At 39.5% G+C, this 18,396-nt stretch overlaps 2 protein-coding genes across 2 annotated transcripts; one reads left to right on the forward strand and one right to left on the reverse strand.

Moving 5' to 3' along the window:
• Nucleotides 1-8,092: 8,092 nt before the first annotated feature.
• Nucleotides 8,093-10,161, forward strand: LOC124938392 (pentatricopeptide repeat-containing protein At2g45350, chloroplastic). The gene has a single exon (XM_047478821.1). It carries the CDS (start codon nt 8,194-8,196, stop codon nt 10,030-10,032), a length of 1,839 nt encoding a protein of 612 aa, XP_047334777.1. The 5' UTR covers nt 8,093-8,193; the 3' UTR covers nt 10,033-10,161.
• A 679-nt stretch (nt 10,162-10,840) lies between these two features.
• LOC124940752 (phosphoenolpyruvate carboxylase 2-like) lies at nt 10,841-17,866 on the reverse strand. Its single transcript, XM_047481291.1, has 10 exons — nt 17,459-17,866; nt 16,811-17,202; nt 16,644-16,728; nt 14,888-15,110; nt 14,461-14,564; nt 14,291-14,378; nt 13,928-14,082; nt 12,676-13,674; nt 11,454-11,840; nt 10,841-11,343 (listed from the first exon to the last, which is right to left on the reverse strand). The coding sequence occupies exons 1-10, from the start codon at nt 17,624-17,626 to the stop codon at nt 11,044-11,046; spliced, it is 2,901 nt and encodes a 966-aa protein (XP_047337247.1). The 5' UTR covers nt 17,627-17,866; the 3' UTR covers nt 10,841-11,043.
• Between the last annotated feature and the right edge of the window lie 530 nt (nt 17,867-18,396).

Here is an 18,396-nt window from a genome sequence, read left to right on the forward strand (position 1 = left end):
ATCCATTAAGGATTTGAGAATTTCCCTCCTGATTTAATATAATACATGGGTAAGTATTCACAAATAAAATAGATATATAATAGATATATTAAAAAATGATTACCTAGCTCGTGGATTTTGAACTGGACATAAAAAACTCGAGACAACAAAGACTACAAAGTCGATTTTGAAATTGTTGTCTGCACTTGTGTTACTTAATATTTTGGGTATCATATAAAGTGTTTCAGGAGATGAAGTTGATTCTTTCCCGGTCCATCTGACCTTCCAGTCCCTCATAAAATTAAAATACTCAGGGTCATTATTCTTATCCACCCCAGCGGCCCCTACTATGTTCATTGTCCCTCTTGGAAGGTTCAGCACAAACTGGACAAGGTCTTCATTGATAAGGATCTCATCACCGTTGGCCAATACGAGAGAGGTCTTCTCGAGGTCGAAACATCTGACTACGTGTTTCGAAAAATGACCAGGGTGATGCAGCGTGCGTGGCTAGGATGAACCTTTATCAAGATTCGTTGATTCTTACAAATACCGAAAGTTGATAGATATTGAGGAAACCTCGTTTTCTGATTAATAATCTTCCCCTAACAAAGTGTTTTAAGATTCTTTAAATACTCAAACCCTAGCTTGCAAAAGAAATAAACAACTTTTAATAAATTGCAAAAAACACCCGAAACTAATAAAAATGCGATTTTGAGCCCCTAAACGTCGTCAGATGGCCTTAAACCATCATACCTCATGGCAAAACCATGACTTCTTCACAGCACCACGTTTCCGCCCGAAAAACACTAGGCAATCGTCGAAATCTGACACTTGCGAGATATTTTCGGATGCTGCAACTTTCGCATAAACGCCTCTTCGACTCGCACCGCATCATTCCCCCCAGGGTAGAAAAGATTCGTCCTCGAATCTGGAACCGCATCATCCTCATCAGAAGAAGACTCACCCACAAAAGGAACAAGATGCTTCACATTGAACACATCAGAGGTACGCACATGGCTGAGAAGGCGTAAACGATAAGCATTGGGGTTGATCTTCTCCACAATCTCAACAGGACCAATCTTCTTAGCAGCAAGCTTGCTATATTCATGAGCTGGAAAACGATCCTTAGTCAGAATAGCCCACACAAAGTCACCAACTTCAAAATCAACAGCACGCCTTCTCGAATCAGCCTTCTCCTTGTACTTGGCAGTAGCAGCAACCAAACGGTCATGAGTGGTCTGATGAACCTGAGCCAACTGACCAACAAAATCCGCAGTAGTGGAATGAGGACGCACCTTGCTGGGCAGCGCTAACAAATCAAGAGGAGCACGCGGAGACAGCCCGTAAATCACATGGAAAGGACTGAAACCAGTGGAGCGATTAACAGCATGATTGTGAGCAAACTCGGCCTGAGGCAGATTCAGATCCCAAGCCTTAGGATGATCCCCAACTAAACTGCGCAGAAGGTTCCCCAAAGACCTATTAACAACTTCAGTTTGGCCATCAGTTTGCGGGTGATAGGCACTGCTAAAATTCAGCTGAGTATTAACCAAACGCCAAAGACTCCTCCAAAAGTGACTCACAAAGCGAGTGTCCCGATCAGAAACTATGGAGGCAGGAAGTCCATGAAGGCGATACACATCCCTGAAATAAAGCTGTGCAACAGCCACAGCATCAGAGGTTTTCTTGTAGGGATTGAAATGAACCATCTTCGAGAATCGGTCAACCACCACAAAAATCGAATCAGAACCACGCTGGGTACGTGGCAGCCCAAGGACAAAATCCATACTGACATCAGACCATGGTTGAGTGGGAATAGGCAGAGGCAAGTATAACCCGGCATTAGTCGAAGCGCCCTTAGCCAACTGACAAACACGACAGCGAGCAACAAAACACCCCACCTCTTTGCGCATCGAATGCCAGAAATAAGAAGCTGCAAGAAGCAGGAAGGTACGATCACGCCCAACATGCCCTTCTTTGTGGAGTTCCTGAATCATCCTCAAACGCAGGCTGCAATCTGGAATGCACAGCTGCACACCGCGGAAAAGGAACCCATCCTCCAAGACAAAGTCCCTCGAATCCCCCTGTTGGATGCGAATGAGGACCTGAGAAAAGAAAGGATCATCACGATAGAGGTCCACAAACGAATCAAAGCCGGGTACATGGACACGCATCTCCACCAACAGCCCATGACGACGACTCAAAGCATCAGGCACGCGATTAGACACACCAGCCTTGTGTTTAATCACAAAAGTAAACTGCTGTAAATAAGAGACCCACGAAGCATGACGATGAGAAATCTTGTCCTGACCACCAAGATGCTTGAGGGAATCATGATCCGTATATAAGACAAACTCCCGCTGAAATAAATAATGACGCCAGTGTTTGACTGCCTGGACAATAGCATAGAACTCAATATCATAGGTACTGAAACGAAGTTTAGCGCTAGACAGTTTCTCACTAAAATAAGCAACAGGACGCCCAAATTGGCTAAGTACAGCCCCAATACCCAATTTCGAAGCATCACAATGTAGTTCAAATGGCTGGGAAAAATCAGGAAGAACCAAAATAGGGGCTGAAGTGAGTCGGTGCTTGATCTCAACAAAGGCAGCCTCGGCATCATCCGTCCAGAAGAACTTAACCCCCTTCATACAATCAGTGATAGGAGCCGTAACACTGCTGAAGTGAGGAATAAAACGCTGATAGAAGGAAGCCAAACCATGAAAACTGCGAACTTCAGTGATCGAAGAGGGGCGGGGCCACTGATTGACAGCCAGTACCTTACTCGGGTCCACTTTCAGGCCCTCCCGAGACACCACATAACCGAGGAACTGGGTAGAATCAGTAAGAAATGTGCACTTCGAGGAAGCAGCATAGAACTTGTCACGCCGGAGAACAGATAACACCTCACGAAGATGGGAGAGGTGTGCTACCTCGCTGTCACTGTAAATCAAGATGTCGTCGAAGTAAACGACTACAAACTTCCCAATGAAAGGGCGAAGAGCCTGGTTCATCACACGCATAAAGGTGCTAGGAGCATTCGACAGACCAAACGGCATAACCAGCCACTCATATAAGCCCTCACGAGTCTTAAAGGCAGTCTTCCACTCATCACCCATGCGAGTACGAATCTGATGGTATCCACTCTTGAGATCCAGTTTGCTAAACACAGAAGCACCACCCAACTGATCCAAGAAGTCATCCAACCGGGGAATAGGAAACCGATAACGCACTGTAATCTTGTTGATAGCACGACTATCAATGCACACACGCCAAGACCCATCCTTTTTTGGGGTAAGAAGGGCCGGGACAGCACATGGACTAAGGCTCTCTCGAATGTGTCCCTTAGCCAGCAAGTCCTCCACCTGTCTACGCAACTCTTCATGTTCTTTGGGACTCATGCGGTAATGAGGACGGTTGGGTAGGGCAGCACCTGGAACCAAGTCAATGTGATGCTGGATATCACGCAAAGGAGGCAAGGCACAAGGCAGATTCTCAGGAAAAACATCTGCAAACTCCTGTAACAGCGGCTGCACTGGAATAGGCACCTCAGAACTAGCACCACAGGTAATCAGCGAACAAAATAGAGCAAACACCATGCCAGATTCGACCATGGCGGTCTGAAAAGGACCCCGAGACAACAAGGTGGCAGGGGGGGACGCATGATGAGTGGGGGCAGCACCCTTCTTGGGCTGATTTGGCATCAACACAATCTTGGTACCATGAAATAAGAACGTGTAGGTATTAGCACGCCCATCATGTATAACAGAATGATCAAACTACCAAGGGCGACCAAGTAAAAGGTGACAAACATCCATAGGAACCACATCACAATATACAGCATCACGATAATGGGAACCAATGGAAAAATTAACAAGTACGCGCTTGGAAACTGTAACATCCGTACCTTGACTCAGCCAGGACAGGCGATAAGGCTTGGGGTGAGGTTCAGTGGACAGACCCAGCTTCGAAACTGCAACCTCAGAAATCACATTCTCACAACTCCCAGCATCAATGATGAAGGTGCAAACTTTGCCACCGATGGTACAAGTGGGATGGAACAGATTATTGCGTAACCACTCGTTGTCAGGAGCACGAGGGGTTAAACATGATCGATGAATCACCAAAAGGGGGCCAACATCACCAGAAGCATACTCCTCCGCTGCCTCATCATCATAAACATCATACACTGGGGCTGAATCTGAAGGAAGAGCAGAGTCAGGATCATCCACCTCAGTAAAAAGACCACGATTGGTGGACTTTGGGTTGCGACACTCTGCTTGGCGATGGCCAACTTCACCACAATTGAAACAACGCAAGCCACCGGGACGTCCCTGCGGGGGGCTGTAGTGCCGCGAGGGGGGGCTGGGGTGGGATGGGCCGGCTGGGAAGAAGAACCAATGCCACTAGTGGGGACAACCTGTTTTCCAAAGCTACCCGAACCGCGCCTGGCTAGCTGTTTCTCAGCCTGTGAAGCACGCTGATGTGCCTCAGAAACAGTCAAGGGATCAAACATATTCAAAATATCCTGCAACTGGAGGCGAAGGCCACCAATATAGCGAGAAACCAACTGGAGAGGGGACTCAGACAGGTCAACACGAGCCACAAAGGTGTAAAACTCAGTGGAATAGTCATCCACGGAACGAGAACCCTGACGAAGATTCTGGAACCGCTGGTACAGGTTACGTTCGTAATTATATGGTAGAAACGCAGCCCTAATATGCTTCCTAAATTTGTCCCAATTCGTGAGCTTTGCCTTACCATGACGAACACGTGTCTGTTTCAACTGCTGCCACCATGCTTGTGCACGATCATGTAAGCGGATCGTAACAAGGGGTACACGACGATCTGCAGGAACTTCCTTGAAATCCAGAATCTCTTCAACCTGAGAAAGCCAATCAATAAACTCTTCCGGTGGTAGACTACCATCGAACTTAGGGATGTCCACCCTGAAAGCCTGCTCCCAGCGATGATTGGGGCGTTCAGGGGATCGATTCCGAAGACCACCGAGAGGGTTTTCATCTGTCACCGTAACATCATCTTCAGGGTGGTGCATGTGCATAGATGCATCCATCCGTTGCGTCAACCATTCAACCTGCCGCCTCAAATCGTCGTTATCACGGCAAAACTCAGCGTTTTCACGTCGCAACTCAGCAAGGTCACCATCATCAGCACCAGGGGTAGGGTTGCGCGGCTGTCTTCGGGGCGGCATACCTCAGGGTCGACTGGAAACTGATACCAACTGATGCAGCGTGCGTGGCTAGGATGAACCTTTATCAAGATTCGTTGATTCTTACGAATACCGAAAGTTGATAGATATTGAGGAAACCTCGTTTTCTGATTAATAATCTTCCCCTAACAAAGTGTTTTAAGATTCTTTAAATACTCAAACCCTAACTTGCAAAAGAAATAAACAACTTTTAATAAATTGCAAAAAACACCCGAAACTAATAAAAATGCGATTTTGAGCCCCTAAACGTTACCGCCCGAAAAACACTAGGCAATCGTCGAAATCTGACACTTGCGAGATATTTTCGGATGCTGCAACTTTCGCATAAACGCCTCTTCGACTCGCACCGCATCACAGGGCAATTGGAGACACCCAATGTAAGAAGAGAACCGAACCCGATTTCCTTCACAGCTTCCTTCTGTTCTACGCTCAATTTAGGAATCATGTGAAAAAGGCCATGAGGGGATGATCTTGTTAGAAATGCTACTTTCCTTTTCTTGATGGTTTTGGGGGGAGGTGGTGAATCTTCATCGACGGGTGTAGTTGTAGCAATATTAGTAACTTCTACAACAATTTATCAGTCGATGACTTCGTCTTCGTATTTCTTTTCCTCTTCCTTTTATATTTATTCAAGTAAAGCCTCCAACGGATTATTTTCAGTGAGATAACAAAAATCAGCATTTTACAAAATATATAGAATAAACGGGTGTAATATTAATCAAAATATATAAACACAATATGATTAACCTACCTCTTTGGTTTATTGCCGGGATTGTCGTTGGATATAGGATTGGGGGCAGTTTCGTTTATGTTGTTACAAACCGCCATGACGATCTCTCGAGAGTCGGAAGTAACCACTTGCATGTCGTTGGCTTCGTTTTGTGACATTTTCACAAAAAATGATTGTGGAATAGAAGAAAACTCTAGGGTTTCAGAGTTCACACGTAAATGATCGCTGTGAGAAAGAGAAAGAGAGAAGGTGAACAGTTTCTTATGAAAATTAAGAGTGGGATTTGTAGCGGGAAAAATATAAATAATCCTTCACAGAAATGAAGCGATTTCAACTTCACAAAAATTAAAAATTTAATGAAGTTAGCTTCGCAAGGTTGATTTTATAATTTCATAAACGGAGCTAGTTCCGCACGGTTGAGTTTTAAAAAAAATAAACGATGCTAGTATCGCACGGTTGAGCTTTTAAAAAAATAAACGATGCTAGTTTCGCACGGTTGAGCTTTTAAAAAAATAAACGATGCTGGCTTCGCAAGGATGAACTTTTAAAAAAGTAAACGATGCTAGTTTCACAGATTCTGTTTTTAAATTTATTTATTATATTTTGCTTCTTTAATTAAAACATACATTAATGATTAAATGTTTTTACACGACAATTAAAAGGTCTTTACATGGGTGTGCTGGCGGTTTTACATGAACGTTAAGGGATTTAAATGAATTGAAACGAAGTATGTGTCGCTCGAAAAGGGTCTATTCATAGAGTTTAAAATGCCGCCTGGGCGAAGGAAGTTTCGCCCAAAAGTATAAGCATATAAAGTAAAAGAAGCGAAGTATGCTTCGATCCAGACTCTAGATTAGTATAATTTTTTAATTTTTTTTCTAATTTAAAAATAAATAATTTTTGTGAATTTTTGTATTTACATACATGAGTAAATGTTTTTACATGATAGGTAAACTGTCTTTTCATGGAGGTGTGAGGGTTTTACATGAGCGTCAGAGTAATAAAATACTTAAGGCTAAGTATGTTTCGCCCTGATAGGCGGATCTCTTCATTCCGCTTTCCATGTCTCATGCGCGAAGGAAGTTTCGCCCGATTCTATAAGAATATAAAGTAATTGAAGCGAAGTATGCTTCGATCTAGTCTCTAGATTAGTATAATTTTTTAATTTTTTTTCTAATTTAAAAACAAATAATTTAGTTGAATTTTTGTATTTACATACATGAGTAAATGTTTTTATATGATAGATAAACTGTCTTTTCATGGAGGTAATGGGGGTTTTACATTAGCGTCAGGGTAAGAAAATACTTAAAACTAAGTATGGTTCGCCCTGAAAGGTTGATCTCTTCATTCCGTGTTACATGGCTACTGGCGAAGTACACTTCTCTCCGTATCTCATATATATATACACTGTTATAACATGGCGCCTGGAGCGAAATGAGCTTCACTCTAAACTTATATTTGCCTTCCTTTTGAAATGGAGCCTGGGGAAGGGAGTTTCACTCCATACGTTAACTAGACATTCCGTTAACGACGTTTGTGGTAAACCCGGATAGAATTCGGGTTCCGAATAGTCTCTCCATCCCTTCAACCCAGTTTTGATTTATTATTAAATTAATGCTTCTGCAATTTCATTTGTCAGCAACATGGGAACACTGAAATCGAGAGCAGGATCCTGGTCGGAAAGTAATGACATGGTCTATATGTCTACACTAATTATTTAATTATTAAGATAATTAATTTGCATTTGGAATGTAAAGATTTGAACTTACTTTAAAAACATTAATTATTGTGCTTTACTGTTTAAATTTACGCATCATTTTTTTTTAATACAAGTAAGATATATCATAATTAGTGTAGTCAAATGAGACCTAATTTCCATCTAACTTATCAAGTTATCATGGATTAAAATCATATATTTATATGCTTAACATAACTTTATTATATATATATTTTTATATGACTACAAAAAGAAAAAAATTATTCTAAAATAAAATTGCAATTCTTAGAAGGATCTTTTAAACGGTCAATCGACATAATTAGGTGAGTCAAAACTGATAAAAAAAAAAGTGTAAATAAAAATAATAAATAGTTCAAGTGTGGATATGAAAATAGACTAATATCCGATGGAATTTAAAATTGAGCAATTGACACATTTTGGATTTTGTGGCATGGAATGGGCTAAGGCTCGTCTAGCAACTCTGTTCTAAAGGTTTATCCGACAAGGTGAAATTGTACCAAATCAACTGGAATCTTGATGACTGTTTGCGCGAATTCAAATCATCAATGGCATTCGACAACACTCTCTCTGTTTCCCAAATGCAAAACACTAAGAGACGTCCAACAAATTCATGCTCACCTAACCAAGACCGGTCTTATCAACAATCAATCTCTCACCACCAAGCTCATACTCAAGTTCTGTGCTTCTCCGCACGCACCCGTCGTTCGATTTGCTCGTTACTTGTTCTTTCGCAAAACCCTTTTTGATCCCTTCATCTGGAACGCCATCATCAAGACATTCTCGCACGGTCATGATCCACTAGAAGCCATGCTCATCTTTTCCCTCATGCTAGAAAATGGTGTTCTTGTTGACAAGTACTCCTTTTCTTTGCTCCTGAAAGCGTGTTCGAGGATGGCCTTGGTAAAAGAAGGAATGCAACTTCATGGGTTGATTGAAAAGTTTGATTTTGGGTATTCTGATGATGAGTTGTTTCTAAACAACTGTTTGATTTGTTTGTATTTGAGGTGCGGCTGTCACGGTTTAGCACGCCGGGTATTCGACAGAATGCATAACCGGGATTCTGTTTCGTTTAACTTGATGATAGATGGTTACGTTAAGAGTGGAACCATCGATTCTGCTCGTGAGTTGTTTGTTCAAATGCCTGTAGAGATAAAGAATTCAATTTCCTGGAATTCCATGATCAGAGGATACATGAAATATGAGGAGGAAGAAGAAGCATGGGAGCTGTTTAACAAAATGCCTGAAAGGGATTTAGTTTCATGGAATCTAATGTTAGATGGTTATATCAAACGTGGGCGAATAGAAACAGCTCAAGCTTTATTCAACGAGATGCCACAAAGAGACGTCGTTAGCTGGGCGAGTATGATTGACGGTTATGGTAAACTAGGCTGGACTAACATAGCACGATCCCTTTTCGATAAAATGCCAGATAGAGACATAGTTTCATGCAACACAATGATGGCTGCATACTTACAAAACGGAAATTTCACAGAAGCACTAAAACTGTTCCACGACGTTCAAACTGAGACAAATCTATCTCCAGACGAAGCGACTCTCTCCATCGCGCTCTCCTCAATTGCACAATTAGGTCTCATCGACGAAGGTGTAGCAATCCACAATCATATCGTGGAAAAAAGATTCTCTTTGGATGGAAATCTTGGTGTAGCCCTAATAGACATGTATTCAAAATGTGGCGATATAGTGAAAGGCATTAAGATATTCGAAAACATTAAACACAAAAGAAGAAGAAGAAGCAATAATGTTGATCACTGGAACGCAATGATTAACGGTTTGGCAATCCATGGTTATGGTAAATCAGCTTTTGAATTGTTTATGGAGATGATGAGAAAACAGTCTATTATAAGGCCAGATGACATAACTTACATTGGAGTGATAAACGCTTGTGGACATTCGGGTTTGATAAAAGAAGGTTTAATGTGTTTTGAGATAATGAGAAGAGTGCATCGGTTAGAGCCGAAGCTTCAACACTACGGGTGTGTTATTGATGTTCTTGGAAGGGCAGGTCATATAGAAGAAGCTACAAAGTTGATAAGGGAGATGCCAATTAAACCAAATGAGGTTGTTTGGAGAACATTGTTAAGTGCTTGCAATAATTACGAGAGTTTTAAGATTGGGGAGCCGATAGCAAAGCATTTGATTGAATTGGATTCGTCTAAATCGAGTGGGTATGTGATTCTTTCCAATATATATGCTTGTTTTGGGTTGTGGGATGATGTTAGAAAGGTTAGGGAAATGATGAAACAGAATGATATTAAGAAATTGCCTGGTTCTAGTTGGATTGAACTTGATGGCCAAGTTCATCAGTTCTTTGCTGGAGATAAATCATCCTCTTAAGCATCTATACTTTCTTACTTATTAAATATGTATTCCTTAAGGGGGACTAGCTTATACCATTTTTTAGCATATTTTCCAAACTTTCATAACTTAATTAAATCCAAAGAACATCATATCTTGTTGCTTTAATTGATCGACTGGACTTCAAATTTAGTGCCAAAAGTGGGTTTGCCTGATCACTGTCCATTTTAAAACACTTTTTTTTAACAAAAAGATGTATACAGCCCAATGCAATTTGGTTATAATACAATGCTTAAATATATGTATAATTAAGTTAGGTTAAATAATATTATTTTATCCAAATCAATGAGATACTTCACACATAAAAAAAATGTTTGTAAGAAAATTTATTAAACATTTTTTTCCATATACACAATTCTAGTTCTAAAAAGTGTTTGCAGATGGACCCGGCCAATATGATTCGTGGTGTTATTATTTTTGGTGTGAGATACTACTGATTTTGCTCATGCCAAGATGAAATTTGTGATTTGTGCTCCTCCATTTTATAACCTCCCTTCTTATTTAATTATGTGAATTTTGTAGGCGTATTTTCATCTAAGAAAATCGAAAGCATTTTCAATCATCCATCATATTTTCATCTTAGAAAAACAAAAGCCATCTTTAGGCTCATTCATTGTACTCTTCAAGAACAAAGCTCATTCTTTTTTAAATCAAAATGATTTACGTAGAGCTTTCATGAATGGCTGAATTGGGTTTTGACAAAATTACGTTATAGAATCTCAAAACAACAAAACACGTTGCAAGATCTGTCAAAATCCAATCCAAGACAAAATCTATTGTAAAAACCTTGAAAAACCAGTGGAAATATCCATTGCAAAAAAGCATCATTGTAATTAGCAACATCCTAGAAGGATGGAGCATTTTATTCAAACCAAAACAAGACTATAATACTCCCAGGTGAACACCTATTATTTGAGAAGTGGAAAATGAAGCAAGATTTAACAGTCATAAACTACTCACTCAGCTCACAACCATAAACACAATGCAACATTAACCTGTGTTCTGCAATCCAGCAGCAATACCCTTCATGGTCAATATAAGGGTATCTTCCAGTCCAGGTGGGTATTCGCTTTTTGGGTTAAGTGTGATCAGTTCTGCAGTTTGGGGTTTTGCAGATTCCATCACTTCCTTTGACAGATGTGGCCTCAGGCTCACGTTATAGTTGGAGTCCCGAATTCTCTTCAATGTGTAGGCTTGGCACACATTCAGGGTTGTTATATATGCATCTCGAAGTTTCAGTCTCTGTTTCAGGTACGGGTCACCTTCCAATAGGTCTTTGTGTCCCGCTATCTGTTTTAAAAAAACAAATGTTTTGTTACAATTCACTTTTGTCACTTTCCAAAGCATTTTATCAGCTACATGTATTTAAGGGCTTATCTCTAGGTTTTTGTTTATCATACCTGAAGGAGAAGACTTTTAGTCTGTTCATAATTATCCCTCAATTTTTCTCCAAATTGCCACAAGTCTTCTGAAACAAGGAGTTTGTCATACAAAGATGCAATCCCTGGATCACCTTTGGCAAACACCATCTCAACCAGGTCCATTGTAACTCTAAAGAAAGGCCAACAGTTGTACATTTCCTTAAGCATGCTCAAACTTTTCATGTCCTTATCAATTGCATGCTTGAATGCAACACCAAAGCCAAGCCAAACTGGAAGGTGGAACCTAGTTTGGGTCCAAGCAAAGATCCATGGGATTGCACGAAGAGATTCTATTCCACCATCTGGCTTCCTTTTTGATGGGCGGCTGCCTATATTCATGCGGCCGTACTCCAACTCTGGGGTTGCCTATCAACAACATTCAGGACAGTAAAATAAGTTTCCATCACAGATAATTCTACTCCTAAATTGCACAAGTTACTTCTCTAAGAAAAATTCAACATATGGAAATGAAAAGAGAGAAACTATATTCTAAAGAATGAATATGCAATTTGATCAGCCCAGCCTCCTTATGTAAGGGCATGTTTGTTTGTGAGATTGCCATAGGAATGTAGAGTCTAGCATTTCGGGCATTGGTTTTCAATAAAACAAAACAGAAACTAAAACCAAAACCATTTTGATGTTAGGGACATAAGTTGCCGCTGCAGTTACAACTGCCTCCAAACACTTGGCCCCTGTTTGATATGGGGTTATTTTAATAACAACCTGGTTATTTTCAAATAACCCCGTTTGATGTAGGTAATAAAGTCATTTATCTGTGGTAAAGAGATGCTAGGATAAAACAAAAATGTAATAGATAAAAATTAATTAAATTGAGGGTGTTCAGGTTGACGAACTTGAATGATGTGATAGGTAGATTAGAAGGATTCCGAATAACCCACATCAAACAATGCCTTAGACTCAATTAGGCATAGACCAATTCACCCTTTTTTTTCTAGACCCTACAAAAGATATGGAAATGGAAAGGAATATTTTCTAGCAATTATAGGCCCCAATTGGAAACACTTCTTGTTTCTTTTATTTATCTGCTTATAAATACATAAACAGAATAAATTTTTGAACATGTCTAACTAAATTTAATTTCCAAACGTTTCTATACGTGGAAAACAATAAGTGTTTCCAAATGGGCCGTCACAAGGAACAAGATATAAGAAACGAGGTTAAATAATTGAAAGATACTCACAAGGCGGAAATATTCAACGAAGCGGGGCTCCTGAAAGACAACAGATCTGTACTCTTTAGTAGCTTGAACAGCTATTTCATCCATTAATTCACGCCATTCTGATCTAGGTGAAACTGGAGGATTCATTCCATGCTCTAATGTGGCCGCTGTAAACCTCTGCAGTGTTCTAAAACATAAATGCTCCTCCCCAAAACATTGCTCAATAACTTCTCCTTGAACAGTCACACGAAGTGAGCCATTAATAGTTTCAGGCGGTTGAGACAATATAGCAAGATGTGTGGGACCGCCTCCTCTTCCAACCGTCCCTCCTCGACCATGAAACATAGTAAGCTTCACCCCAAATTGCTTAGCAACCTTTACAAGCTCCTCTTGTGTCTTATACAACTGCCAAGCAGCAGATAGACGTCCTGCATCCTTCCCAGAATCAGAATATCCTATCATGACTTCTTGTTTACCATCTATCCTGTTTCGATACCAACTGATCGAAAAAAGGCGTTCCATCGCAGCCGGGGCATTTTCAAGATCTGCGAGCTTTTCGAACAATGGAACCACCCTTAATGGGTTCTTGATTTTGCACTCTCGTTGGAGAAGTTCAACAGCAAGCACATCGGATGGAGCTGTTGCCATTGAAATAATGTAGGCACCGAAATTATCAGAGGGTAGTTCTGAAATAACGTTGAAAGTGTCGAGGACCTCGGAAATTTCTTCGGTCTTGGGAAGATCGAGCCCGAATAGAGGGCGCTTTCCGCTCAGTTCAGATAGAAGCCATTCTTGTCTTTGCTCTTCTGACCAATCTTTGTATGATCCAATTTGCAAGTGTCTTGTAATAGCATCCATAACATCAGTGTGCCTTTCAGATTCCTGTCTGATGTCCAGTCGAACTAACGATAGCCCAAACGTGGAAACTTGTCTCAAAAAGTCGAGAAGGCTCCCATCAGCAATAGGCCTGTCGCCACATACACACAGTGATCTGTAACAGAGCTCCAGAGGCTCCAGAAACTATGGAAAAAATAAGAAGTTAGTCAACGAGAAATCTGTATTCCATGGGGAAAACCAAACAATACAATTTATAAGTCATAACTTTATAGATTAGCAAAAATAAAGTCGTGACAACATTTGTCATGAGTTAATCAAAGATGCAAAGTGAAAGCAAAAAAGACCTCAAAGACAAAATATAAAAAATCATTGCTCCAATCCGAGGTTCTGAGCTCAGCTCACATTTTATTAAAAGAGCACTAGGCAATTGGAATACCTGTTGAAGATTGGTGAAGGTGGCCTCTTCGGGAATATCAGACATTCCATTGGATAATAACTGACGAGCACGTTCACGCGTATTATATAACTTGTCCCTTATATCACCTAGGATAACTCGATACGGCTCATTTAGCGGAACCTGCTTCCAAAACTCTGGAATAACAACAACAAAAATGATATCAATACTTGGAGAATAACTACTTGTTTCCCTTAAAAAAATATTTCGAAACATAACTTAGTCAGACATTAAAAAATTCATTGACGGTTTTCTTATGGATTTGGATTCAGAAATAGAAACAAAAAGTATTTCCAAATATGCCCAAAGAGTTGGGTAAATCTGACAGAAAAGCAAAAGGCCTACCAATATAATGTTTTGCATCTCGTTTTGAGGATAGATGAAGTTTATCTGCACGGACACGAAGTTCATCGTTGCATCGCCACATAGATAACTGAAGATAAGATCGCATGGAAAAGTCATGAATACTAGGAAACTGAAGGAATTCTCAACGACAAGGAGACTTGTATACTAACCTCAAACATAAGATCATCAATTTGGGAGAAATACAAGTTAGCAGCCATCATTCGAGCCAACAAGCATACATCTCTTGTAACTTCAGGAGTTACCCTTGGATTTCCTGCAACACATTTGATGGTTATTTTATCATACAAATGATCAATTAGATCATCAATTTTCATAACACCAGTGCAAGTAAGGAAGCATTTTGCATGGATGTTTTTGTAAATGTTGCTCATGAGTTTGGATGTTTTACAAGACACACATTTAAGAATAAATTTCAAACTAACATTGATATTTTCTCTTAGATTAGTCAACATCCATATGGACCTATACATTATGGTTATGTTTGTTTCATTTGTTTGTATGTTGGTTGGTTGGTAAGCAAGCAAATAGATATAGAATATTCACTAGTAACTGCCACTAGAGAAGAATTATATGTACCATCACGATCTCCACCCATCCAGGAAGAAAATTGGATCAGAGGTGCATTGTAAGGAACACGCTCATTAATTCCTATGTTCTTTAAAGCAGTATCAACCCGGCGTAGGAACTTGGGGACTCCCTTCCAGATTGTCTCATGAAAGTAGCTCATTCCTGCTCTCATCTCATCTTGCGGAGTTGGAGGTGTCCTCCTGATTTCATCGGTGCGAAATGCAGCTTGTATCTACAGAAACATGTATTGATTCATTACAGTAGAAATTTGTTTTTTGAAATGGGGCATATAGAGTCAACAAACTGACAATGATCCGTAGACTTAGTGTGGTGTATGTAAATATAAAGGGATAATGAAAGGATTGATTGACAGAGTGTTCTAGGGTAATAACATTAACTGAATGAGACAAATTATTTCCACTTGGTTCTTTATTTGACTAAGATATACTCTTATGGAGTTTCTTCTATGAGTTAAATGATATTGCTGTTTAAATATAACCCTCACAATATGAAATATCCATGAAGGGAAAAACTTGGATTTTGTGCCTGGATCTGGTTATTGATACAAAAACGTTTGAAAACTAAACTTAGTCTTAGACAGATTCAGACCCAGATTTAAAAGTGTTTCCATATGAGGATACATATGACATCATCACGTGGAGATTAAAAGGGCAACCACTGGTTTGTACGACATCATAACGTGGTAGGTGGTTATTACAGCCTGAATGATTGTTACAACTTACAAGAGAGATTGTAGAGACAGTTAGAAATAGGTCCATTGCAAGGAATTATATGGCTATTTGAAGCTCTAAATAGCAGAACAAATATATTTGCTAATATTAAGAACTAAGAAATCAGCAAAAGAACTCCTAAGGGGGCGAGAAAAAAAACAGAACTGTGGAAATCTTTACAGAAAAATTGAACAGAATTGGGATGAGAAAAGGAGTTAGTGCCAAGGCAAGGCAATGACACCATTGATACAAAGAGAACTCTTTCCTGAATAGGGTTGAGAAAATATTAAAAATGAACCAATGCCTTGTTTTTTTTCCATCAAATCATTCAAATAATAAGAATATAAAAATGCCCTACTTTATTCTTTAAGACTTAAAAATATTAAATACTAATGAAAGTTTAGTCATTTAACCTAAATAATCCATTTTTCATCAAACAAGGATTACAAAAACAGATTATTTCAAAATAACCTCAGATCAAAGAAGCCCCAAATCGTTATTGATTCAAAGAAAGAAATAGGTTACATCTTTTCATAAAAACACAAACCATTCAGTTCAACATACAGGCAGGGCCGGCCCCAGGGTGAGGCGAACTAGGTGACCACCAAGGGCCACCCCTTCTCCAGGGCTTTCAAAAATGTTTTACAAAAAAATACTCACAGGATTTGGACATAGGGTCTAAAACTATTTAATAAATCAATTATCAACTACACTATACTAATTTGTTTATAATTTTTAACGTTATAATGTTCTACATATCAACTTTTCTTAAAAATCACAAAAATATATAAAAACAATATTGTCTCTTAGGGTACCTCACAACTGTCGGGGGCGTTAGTCCGGTAATGCATACAAGGGCACTACAATTTGCAGAGTTCTAACCATGAAACTGTTAAATAAATCATTTAAAAAATCCCAAACTCAAAAAGGAATAACCCAACCCATTTATTGTCTCCATAAATAAAATCCAACTTCAGCCAGAAACCAACATCCTAGTAAAGAACAAACAAAAGAAGAAATTCCAATTTATTTACCTCTCTCTGCAATGCCTCGTCAAGTTCTTGCTTATCATCAGGAGTGATATCTTTGACATACAATTGGGTCAAACAGTTCCTGATCCTGAGAATAAAACAGGCAAATTTTCAGACACACTCAAGAAATGTAAACATCCAACAATGATTACAAAAGGACTACATCAGACCTTCCATGCTTTTGCAGCAAAGACCTACGGACAGACTGAGTGGGATGGGCAGTAAGGACCAAATCAACTGTCTGGTTCTTGAGCGCATCAAAAACTTCTTCAGGAGATTTATTCAGTTTCACCACAAGCTTCTTAAGTGTCTCTTCAATATCTGATTCAGTTGTTGCAGATGCCTCATCAAGAAAACCTCCCTTCTTTAGCTTTATCCTTCGCCTATATGCTATCTGAACCTCCTCAGCCAAATTAGCTAGGCCAAGCATGTGGGTGAAGGACTTAGCAATAACAATTGAATCCCCAGCATCCAAACTCATAAGCAAATTTCCAAGCTCCTCCAATTTCTTTGGATCGCGCATCCCTTCATACTCAGCAGAGACTTCGTAACACTCTTGAACCTAGCTCGATCAATTTACCACATCACATGCAAGAACTGGATTCAGCATTAAGTTGCAGACAAGAACAAAAGCAAACAAACTACAATCTAGAACCCTAAATTAAACAAACTTGATGCATTAAAAGAAAAACAAGCTCCAAAGAGGCTGAATCAAGACATTTACGTCATATGCATGAAACGAGATGTATTCCAATGAAAGATTCAACATCTTATTTGCAAACGAAAAAAGGATTTGATATGTATATATATATACTTACAGTTTCCCGAATATCCTCCCCATGCAAGTCCTGAAGAATATCGAGGAAGCGGTCCAACAAGAGAGCATCATATTCCACAAGCTTGTCATCTTCAGACACTTTTCCAGGCGCTAAGAGTCTCAGCTGGGCGTCAATAGAAGTCATTTTCTCTAAGTTTCGAGAACCCATCTTCTCCCGTAAGTCAGTAAGTCAGTCGTCTAAGCTCTCTTGTTCACTAAGCTCTTATAGATAGTATAATATGAAATTGAGATGGGGCCGGAGAAATACATAGAATCGCAATCAGTGATGACTTGACAGCGGCCATTGATAACAAGTGTAATGGCGATCACGGATGAACCGATTGCGGCCATTAATAACAACTGTAAAAGATGACAGATTATTTGAGATCGTGAACGAAGCAACCAAAAAATAGCAGAATTCTGCCGCTTTGATACAGATGACACTTGACAGGGAGGAGAAGAGAAACAGGTAGAACTGAAAATTGAATCACGGACGTTTGATTGTTGATAAAAAAAAGTGAGAAGTAGTAAATCCATATTCATCCCTCATCTTCAACCTATTATTCAAATGAATCCTTTTATTTCGAATTCTATTTTTTTATTATCAAAATTATATATATTTTATAGTGTTTACAAATACAATACAATTTAATTGGTAAGGTGGACTAACCTACCTATGAAAAATTAAATAAAGTTAAATTAAGTCATATTTAAGAGTTTAAAAACTACAGTGAGCGTGTACTTTGAGTCGTTCATTAATGACATATTTTTGATAGGAATAACAATGGAGTGGATCGGAGTGGGGAATTTGTTTATCATTCCCGCCCTATTCTACTTCGAGGATTTATCTTCACTATCATTCTTGTCCCGATCGATTTCAGTGAATCACCACGGGACACCGTTTTATCATATATTAAAAAAATATATTCTTTAATAAAA

This window comes from Impatiens glandulifera, chromosome 5 (genome assembly GCF_907164915.1).
Source record: "Impatiens glandulifera chromosome 5, dImpGla2.1, whole genome shotgun sequence".
Taxonomy (NCBI): domain Eukaryota; kingdom Viridiplantae; phylum Streptophyta; class Magnoliopsida; order Ericales; family Balsaminaceae; genus Impatiens; species Impatiens glandulifera.

What these genes read in the sequence shown, in the direction of transcription:
- LOC124940752 (XM_047481291.1), bottom strand. Translation starts at nt 17,626, where the DNA reads ATGGGTTCTCGAAACTTAGAGAAAATGACTTCTATTGACGCCCAGCTG. An exon ending in TTGCTGCAAAAGCATGGAAG is followed by an intron (nt 16,729 to 16,810) that starts GTCTGATGTAGT and finishes TTTTATTCTCAG; the next exon opens with GATCAGGAACTGTTTGACCC. An exon ending in CCTTCACCAATCTTCAACAG is followed by an intron (nt 13,675 to 13,927) that starts GTATTCCAATTG and finishes TTTTTTCCATAG; the next exon opens with TTTCTGGAGCCTCTGGAGCT.
- LOC124938392 (XM_047478821.1), top strand. Translation starts at nt 8,194, where the DNA reads ATGACTGTTTGCGCGAATTCAAATCATCAATGGCATTCGACAACACTC.